This window comes from Fibroporia radiculosa (genome assembly GCF_000313525.1).
Source record: "Fibroporia radiculosa TFFH 294 genomic supercontigs, scaffold2503, whole genome shotgun sequence".
Classification (NCBI taxonomy): Eukaryota; Fungi; Basidiomycota; class Agaricomycetes; order Polyporales; family Fibroporiaceae; genus Fibroporia; species Fibroporia radiculosa.
The window spans coordinates 1-9,282 of NW_012133646.1; the positions used below are offsets into that span (position 1 = coordinate 1).

Sequence of the window (9,282 nt, forward strand, 5' to 3'; positions counted from 1 at the left end):
ATTTATGGAGAAGCTGGTACCAGGATCTGACCCCAACGAGGATGTGCGCAAGACATTCAAGCAATTTATGGGAAACAGCTATGATGGCAAGGAGGACGAGATGTATCGGAACTTTGTAAGTGCTTGCGCCACACTCTCCCGCCCAAACGGTAACCTTCATGTAATAATGCCAGTGCGAGGTCGTCACATCGATTCTTGATTCTTGCGGGAAGGACGAGGACAGGCTGGTTGTCAAAGCGACTGCTCAGTGGCCTGACACATCTGCAGGTGACAGTAGCATGGACAAGGACACCAATAGACAGAGGCCGGATCTGATGATCTATCCAACGACAGAGGCGGCGCAGAAGGCGTACACACTCTCGGCGAAAGATATCAATAATAGCAGGGGGAAGGATCGAGCGCACGACGCGCGGACGTCGTGGGCGTGGTCGCTGCTTCCGATCGAGCTCAAGTCGGATGAGCACAGAGAGCGGCCGTTCCAGTTCTCTGTGAAAGGATTTCATCGGTCGACGAAGAGCAGTGATCCTGCCGTCGGTCTTGGCCAGATATCGGAATACGCTTGGAACGTAATGCGCTGGCAACACCGACAATTCTGTTTCATGTTGGTCGTATGTGGTCGTTTTGCTCGAATAATCCGATGGGACAGAGCTGGAGGCCTGGTGTCAAGTAGTTTTAACTTTGTCGATGACCCTACGATCCTGCAGAACTTCTTATATCGATTCGGACACATGAGCAGGGAGGAGCGGGGATATGACCCGACCGTCACGCTTGCGCGCCAGGAGTACATCGACGAGATGTACAGCTGTCAGAAGGAGCTCTCTACGTACCAGCAGCAACGTTTCGCCAAGGCGTTCCCGAAGGAGACGGAGAGAGGGCAATGGCCAATATATGAGGTTTGCATGCGGAAGGAAGACGTCGTCACTCCTAGCACCATCAACTGCGATGAGGTGAAGAAGTCGGCGTCGCGCCTAGGAGACGATTCTGCCTCTGGAGGACCATCCGAAGGACAGGAAGACGAGAGGGCCAAGTATCTGCGGTTCCTGATCGGGAAAGCGACCTTCATCAGCAGTTCGCCGACAGGACGAGCGACGAAGGGATTCGTTGCTTTCGACATGCACCTGAGGCGACTTGTATTCTTGAAGGACGTGTGGCGAGTGACTAATGTCCCTACCGAGTTGGAGGTCTACGAGAGACTGTGGAAACACGAAGTGTCCAATATCCTGACGCCAATCTGCGGAGGAGATGTGGGAGGGTCACGGTCACCTGGATCGCCATCGCCGCAGACAACAAGAACGCAGGAATTTGTGAAGAAGCAATCTGCGCGGGTGCACTTTCGATTGATCGTGTATCAAGTCTGCAAGCCTCTGACGGAATATAGCGACTCGAGAGAGCTTGTATGCATCCTCCTCGACGCAATATTGTGTATGTATAACTTCTGTATGTTGTCCTCTCATGCTCACATCAGGTCCAGGTCATCATGATGCCTGGGTGGACGCTCAAATACTGCACCGAGATGTTAGTGTTGGAAATATTTTGATTGATGTTGAAGCTATGGTAGGGGGTAACGAGATGGCCATTGGGATCCTGAGCGACTGGGACATGTGCAAGTACAAGGAGGATCTGGATAAGGGAGCGGCGCAAAAACAGCGATCGGTACGTTTATCAAAATATATTGAGCTATCCTTCAGAATATACTGACTGTTCACGAAGGGTACATGGCAGTTCATGTCTGCTCTGCTGCTGAAGGATCCTCACAAGCGTCATGAGGTGTCTGACGACATCGAGTCGTTCGTGCATCTCACGAATTGGCTTATTCTCCGCTTCCACCCACACAATCTGAGTGGAAAGTCTCATCGCCAGCTGCTGCTTGATTACGTGACATTAACGTATGATAAACACATTTCCAAGGACGGCGCCGACGTCGGTGGGGACCAAAAGCTAATTCATATGCGAAATGGGGAGGTTGGGTTCTATCCAAAAGCTCAAGTATTGGAGGATCTCACTCGATCACTGGCCGAGATGTGCAAAGACCATTATGCCACCCTCACCTCATATACCCAGCGACTCGAAGGTAGGGAGGACTCGAAGACACCGACTCTGATCGTTGGAAAGCCACAAGGTCCCCCTCGGCGTTTACGGCCTACTCTTCGCTCCACGGACGGTCTTATTGAACCTGAAGAACCTAGACAGCAGCCACAGGCACCCAGACAGCAGCCGCAGGGCTCTCCTACGTTGGCTAATCATGAGGCAATTTTCAAGATCTTCACACGGACGCTTGAGTATGGCTCATCCGGAGACAAGGGCACTGATCAATTCGAGATGCTTTGGGCTGTTTCGACGTCTGCGGGACAGAAGCGTAGTCTAGAGACCCCGGAGCCGCTCACATCGCAACAGGCGAAGAAGGCTAAGGGAGCGGATACACGAGAGGAGTCGTCTGGTGTGCGTGGAGGTACCCCTCACACGGGCTCGTTGCCTGTGGTTGACGAGGGTGCGGAGGTTGAGTAGGTTGATGTCGTACCATGTGTAGTGCTCCTGGATGAGAGTGCACACGAAAGTTACAAATGACTGTATTGAATCATTAATCATGCCTAGTGGGAAGTGACATGAATGAACATCAGAAATTGTGACATTCGTTGAGCTCAAATTATTAGTTCCGCTCTTCCTGCATTGCGAGGTCGATTCGGAAAAATTAAGTACCCACGATGACTCGAGTTCTGTTTGATGAAGGCGCTCTCCCGCCCATTCTGCCTTTACATGCTCTCGACGTACAACCCAAACATGTGCATTTGGTCATAAGAGCCTGCCAGTTCTCGTGCACTGTTTTCCAAGTAGTAAAGAGGGTTATATTTGATATTCTCAGCTCGCCATTGCCCTCTACTCAGGATCTCCGACCTCAGTGTGTCATATGCATGCAGACCATGACGCACAGATGAACAGCAAAGCAGGATTACCAGTCTCTGGGATTCACACTCGCACTGCGATACATCTCGCGACATTCCACTTACGAACATTCGCTCCCTAGAGTTGTGGCTCAGAAAGAGACGCGCCACTCCATGACGACTTTGGGTTGATATCGAATCATGGTCGTATACATGTTTCAGTCCCCTGTCGGCGTGGGGCGGTTGGTGGTTGGGAAGTGAGAGGCATACACAGCTTCCTGAACACTTCCTGTGCATACTACACCTGACAAACCCAAGGTACAAGCAGCGAAGCTGTCGCTCGAACGTAGCGGGTGAGGTAGCAAGGAGCTGTGGAAAAGGTGTGGCCCAGTGAAAAACTGGTGCGCGCGAGGTTGTGGGCTACGAAGGACAGCAGATATAAATATACCTTCCAAAATTTACTAGTAGTATGTTGCGGACTCGGATGAGATCTGCGCAAGCGCAAATGCGAGCAAAAAAGATGTGGCTGAGGAGGGTTTCCACGTGACCGTTCCTTGAAACATTAAACCGTGTCTCGGCCAAATCCCAACTGAGCCTTGCTAAACCTTCCCTTCTTCCTTGACCTTACTATCCAGTGCTCAACTATCAGACTATTCAGCAGGATCTATCTTGTGTATTGCCACAAGAAATGCGACTACATCTAACCGAGCTGCCTGTCCAGCAGTTTATGGACGACTTCGTGGCTGGCCCTGACCCAACCGATGCAGTGCGCGCGACGTTCGAGAAGCCTCAAGAAATAGGCGATAGGTTCAAGACCGGTTTATCATATCTGCATTTTGTGAGCTTTCATCGATCCCGGTTGTCCTGCACCGCGCTCAACGGGACTTAGTGCGCGTTCCTCAATTCCGTGTTAGATTCGTGTGCGGCAGAGACTCAGGACGACAAACTCGTGGTGAAGGTCACCTCACGCTGGGAGGACACTTCTGAGCTGCAAACAGAGTTGATGCGATCAAAGCAAGAGTACAGGCCGGACCTGATAATTTATCCCACCACCAATATGGCCAGGAAGGCATACACATTATCCAAGACCGACCTTCAAACGCTTCATATCAAGAAGTACATTGAACACAAAGCGCGTACGTCTTGGGCATGGGCACTGCTACCTATACAATTCGTACTGGAATATACCGAGAATCTATCGGTCCCGTTTAGCTTTGGCTCTGATACCTTCTTCCGCACAATGGACAGCGACGACTGGGATCCATGTTTGGACAAGATCTCTCAGTGTGCGAGGGATGTGATGCGATGGTAACATCGGCAGTTCTGTTTCACAGTCATTGTCTATCAAAAGTATGCGCGCTTACTTCGATGGGACCGTGTCGGAGCGGTCGTCTCGAGCAGCTTCGATTTTGTGGACAACTCGACGATTGTAGAAAAATTCTTCTACCGTTTCGGGCGTATGAACAGGGAACAGCGTGGATTCGATCCAACGGTGTCGTTTGCTCGGCCAGACTATGTGCAAGAGATGTACAGCGTTAGAGAAAAGCTGTCCGACTATCAGAAAGAGTGCTTCTCCGATACGTTTGGAGACGATGCCATCGCGGCGACATGGCCAATCTACGAGGTTTGTATGCGCGAAGACGACTTTGTGAAGCCTGATTTAATTTCCTCCGCACGCGTGGAAGAATCGGCTGAGCGATTCGAGACCGCAGGTGGATGCAACGACAGGGCGGGCGAGCAAGGAAGCGGCTTGGGGCAAGACAAATACCTGCGGTTTCTTGTTGGCAAGCCTCGGGTGACTAGTAGCTCGCTGATCGGGCGAGCAACAAAAGGTTTCGTGGCCTATGACATATACCTCAAGCGACTAGTGTTTCTAAAGGATATATGGCGAGTAAAATCGCGCAGTGCTGTAACCGAGTTGCAGGTATATCAGCGGTTATGGAAACATAACGTATCACGGATACTTACACCAATCTGCTGGGGAACCGTGAGGTCGACGAGAGACGCTGTTTCAGCACCGCAGATGACGAGAACACAAACATACATGAAAGAGAAGCGTACTCCGTGGATTCATTGTCGTATGATAGTGTATGAAGTGTGCAGGCCGCTTACGGAATACCAGGATTCGCGGCAGCTTATACTGATCTTAATCCATGCGATAATCTGTGAGTGTTTTGCGATGAATTACTAGATTGATGTTCTGAAGTTTTGCACAGGTCATCGAGACGCCTGGGAAAAGGCAGGTGTGCTCCATCGGGATATTAGCGTTGGTAATGTTTTGATGGATGTGGAGACTGAAGACAGTTGCATGGGGCATCCTACATGACTGGGATATGTGTGCGTATAAGGAAGTCATGGAGAAAGACGGCGCATGGGGCAATCGTGTGGTATGTTCACTCGAGAGATGGATGAAGTTGTTGCTGACCCATCAAAAAGGGAACGTGGCAATTTATGTCTGCCTTGCTTCTGAAGGATCCTAAGAAGCGCAACGAGGTGTCTGATGATATTGAATCATTCGTACATCTGATCAACTGGCTCATGCTCCGCTTTCACCCTCACAATTTCAGCGCAGATGGACTTCGACATCATGTGAAGCAAGAGTACGAAGACCATTATATTGATGACGACAATGCCAAGATTGGTGGTCGGTGGAAGCTACTACACATAGAATGTGGGAAAGTTGAGTTCTACCCCAGAAGCGAGGTCCTTCAATTGCTCACACAATCGCTTGGCGCAATGTGCACTCGTCATTATGGCACGCTCGTGCCGTATTTACGACGATTAGAGAACTTGAATAGCTCTCCACGGGAGTCCGAACAGCAGCCAAAGGGGTCGCCTATGTTGTCGGATCATTCCGTAATTCTGGACATCCTTGAGGAGCTGCATGAGTTTGAACCGTCTGGGGACAAATGCGACGATCAATTCAAATGGCTCCGACCCGAGGTTTTGACACCATTTTTAAGTGGCAATTCTTCTTCTACTTACATACTTGCATCGGAATCCTCTGTTTCTGTCGGACGAAAGCGTAGTCGGGGGAGCATGGATCCGGAATCATTGCAAGTCCATAGAGCGAAAAGGGCTAAAGTGTCGGGCACCTAGGAGGAACCGAGTGAGCGGATTTTTCTTGGTTGCAAAGACGAAGAGATGAGCTGTACATGCTCGAATGTCATGATATTTGGATTTCCGAATTTGTCAACTACTGTCACTTACGCGTATCGTAACAAGCTCATGACCCGTTACTCGTGACGAATTCTCGCCACGAGTAGCATTATCGTCTAATTGAATGACTCATGTCGATTGATTTTAGATGACACAAATCCTCCCGTCAGCTTCATGAATTCAGACTACAAAGCTTACTGTGCATCCTCGCAGAGCGTAAGTCAACTTTGGCGTCGAGATTGAATCAATTTATTGTCCGGGAGGCAATGGAGACTTTCGCGTCAGTGTTAGACTTCGCTGACGAAGTGCAACCGGCGCAGAGGAGACTCGGACGTATTCTGTGAGTGCTTACGCTTGACCGTTGCTACTGAATAGCGGAAAAATCCAATCACCCTTTGAACGCACGTGTTCACGTCTGAACGACTACCGCCGTCGATGTATGAAGTACGTGGTCCTATGGAGCCTTGATATACGGAGCTAGCCTCGACTGGTCTTTTCAGACACGAATAGCCGCGTGGCTAGCAAGAGCGGATGGTTCCTCAGTCTGCGATTAGTCATGTGGACGAACTTCAAGTGTCCAATAGCTGGACAGACATGCCATGTCCACGTACGATTCGACCAGACTGCACATGTCTACCAACTTTTCATCTCACACGATGCTCTCATTGCGATGATATGCTCCTCGGTGCGAATCTCATTGCGGCACCTTTTTCACAGTCTAGAACCTTTTATCTAAATGTGGCGCGCTTATGTTTATGACCTCAGGCTACCAGACCCAATTGCAATCCGCTGGCCCAAGCCGTGTATTCGATCAGTTCAACTATACCTCTGGAAGACAAGACCGTATCAGTCACGACGAGGCCGAGACCAAATCGCGCTCATAACCAACTGCCACGGCAACCAAGCAACCGGTCGTTTGTCCCTTGTTCATACCCCGCACCCTCAAATATCTTCCTGTCGTTCTTGACGTTGCAATGATAAAACTTGTGGATACACCGTCAGTGCTATGCTGCCCGATTGGTCCGTTTTACGTTGAGTGCAGTGAAGAACTAACGCCACTGATTCGCCTCAGCGCTCAGCCCGCACTATCACGAACACGTACGTATCTGCCCGCAGTTTTTCTACACAGTGCCTCCGCAGCCTCGGACCTCGCGCAACCGCTCGCCCCAGTCCAGCCCTGGCTTCGTCTCTCAATCTCCGCGCTGGCCAGGCCTAAGACTTCGTCCCGTTCGGATGAGGTGAGGTGAGGCGAGCCGCGGACGCGGAGCACCCCTCTCGCACGCTCACAGCGCTCGCTCCCTCGCTCGGCCGCTGTGTCCTCGAAGATTCTTCCGACCCGCTTCCTGCACTCGTCTTCTGCAGGGGCGCCGCTGGGACGCCGTGCCAGGCGCTCGTCGCGCTGTCCGGCCAGGCACCTTACGTCCCATTCGTGCACCCTGCGACCAATCCCTCGCATGGGCGCACTACAGCTCCCCCTCCCACCCGGGCGGACCCTGGACCGGTGACCATCGTCGTCACAGAGCGCGTACAAGGTTCCAGCGCGAATCATATGCAAGCGTGGAACCTCAATAGAGCTGGCGCACCGCCTTGCTGTCGCACACCCCAGATCCGAGGGAAGCTGAAGCACGGGCGACCGCTGCAGACCTGCAGGGAAGATTGCAGACGGCGGACACACACGCCGGGAGCCGTGCCACTTCCATGACCACTGATCGCTCCGTGTGGTCGCAGTCAACTGACTGCCAGGCGAAACATATCGAACCACGGATATCGCCAGGAACTCCGCGGTGCACGCTGCACCGCTGTCTACGTCTTTCGTAACAATCAATGTTATTTTATTCGTATGTGCAATACAGAGGGGGCGTGGGCTCGCCCAGATAGGGCCCTGGCGCCCAGAAACAGGAGACTAGGCAAATTACTATTGATACACTGATGCGACCGTGATGGAGTGAACATTCTAGGCTGCGCGAAGCGTGATTATTTCTGCGATTGGCGTATGGATGAATGAATATGTGAATAAGTACGCAGGCTCCGTCTTCGGGAATGAAAAATTAGATGGGATGTGAGGGAGGAACCGATGTTGAGACAAAAACAGATAGGTGTGCCCGTACGTCTGCAGACAATGATCATATAACCCAGGAAAGGCGAGATATTAAAACACAACAGAACACAGAAAAACCCAGAACTGAGACAAAGACCCAAGACCAAATACATAGCACCGAGAGCAAGGCATTGCCCAGCGTCGAATATTGAACGTCGAAAATCGAAAACATTGCGTCGTGGTTTGCGTGAGGGCGAACGGTAACACATGCCGCCTAAGCACTGAGGACAGTGGCGGCGACACCCTCTTCCATCTTTAGCTTTCGTCCATTGCGTCATCGCGAGATTCTTCTAAATTTACATCTTCACCGAGGTCGAGCAGGGCCAGTCGATCTCCACCTTCAGCTTGTGCGCGCGAATACAGCTCCTCACGCTTGTTCTCGTCCGCCGTTAGATTCGCCAATGTGAACAACGCCTCGGCCAGCAACGGCGACACATCCTCCGCCTCCCCGCCCTCCCTCGGCTCTGCTTGCTGCTCGGTACCCCTCCCCGCCGCGCCCTTCGCCCTCTCTAGAAAGCCCACTGCGACGGTCAGGCCCTCCCGTGCCTCCTCGGCCTCCTTGCTGCCCAGGACGCCCTCCTCACCGCGTTCCAGAGCCTTCTCAATCTCTTCCACCGGCGCGCTTCCAATGACAAGCCACGCACGTCCCCGAGCAGCAGTCAGCGGCGCGCGCCACGCGTCCAGCTCTGCCTCCATCTTCATTTGTGTAAACACCGAGTCCGCCCAGCCCGCCCAGTACGCGCGCTGTGCGCCGTCAGAAAGGCGCTCCGCAACGCCGAGGACCTCCGACGCGATCGTGAAGAGCTCGCGTGGGCGCGAGAACGACGCGAGGGCATCCACGTGTGGGTAGGTAGGCGAAGATGCACGCGTGCGGTCGGTGGGGTGTGTGTACTCGCCGTCCGGCTCTAGTTGCAGCTCACGCTCGAATCCGGCAGACTGCCGCCTCCCCGTCATTGGTGACGACAGGGGATGTGCATGTAGTCCTACCCCAGGGTTCTCTGAAGGTGAGTAATGTGGGTGAGGCATGTGGAAGATCCCGCGTGAAAACTGGTCCATTGCGAGCACCATCACCTCATGGGGGCTTGCTGCATACAGACTCATCCTGCGAGACACAGGCGGGCGCGCTGCGGCGATCGCCGCGAATGG

General features: G+C 52.4%; 3 protein-coding genes across 3 annotated transcripts; 2 read left to right on the plus strand and 1 right to left on the minus strand.

The window, feature by feature from the left end:
• Nucleotides 1–67: 67 nt before the first annotated feature.
• FIBRA_08739 (uncharacterized protein) lies at nucleotides 68–2,505 on the plus strand (the record flags this gene model as incomplete). Its single annotated transcript, XM_012330365.1, has 4 exons — nucleotides 68–115; nucleotides 174–1,422; nucleotides 1,472–1,653; nucleotides 1,711–2,505. 4 exons carry the CDS (start codon nucleotides 68–70, stop codon nucleotides 2,503–2,505), a joined length of 2,274 nt encoding a protein of 757 aa, XP_012185755.1.
• A 1,062-nt stretch (nucleotides 2,506–3,567) lies between these two features.
• Nucleotides 3,568–5,978, plus strand: FIBRA_08740 (uncharacterized protein; the record flags this gene model as incomplete). Its single annotated transcript, XM_012330366.1, has 6 exons — nucleotides 3,568–3,717; nucleotides 3,769–4,165; nucleotides 4,214–4,803; nucleotides 5,096–5,122; nucleotides 5,180–5,266; nucleotides 5,316–5,978. The coding sequence occupies 6 exons, from the start codon at nucleotides 3,568–3,570 to the stop codon at nucleotides 5,976–5,978; spliced, it is 1,914 nt and encodes a 637-aa protein (XP_012185756.1).
• A 2,413-nt stretch (nucleotides 5,979–8,391) lies between these two features.
• FIBRA_08741 (uncharacterized protein) lies at nucleotides 8,392–9,162 on the minus strand (the record flags this gene model as incomplete). Its single annotated transcript, XM_012330367.1, has 1 exon — nucleotides 8,392–9,162. One exon carries the CDS (start codon nucleotides 9,160–9,162, stop codon nucleotides 8,392–8,394), a length of 771 nt encoding a protein of 256 aa, XP_012185757.1.
• Nucleotides 9,163–9,282: the final 120 nt, after the last annotated feature.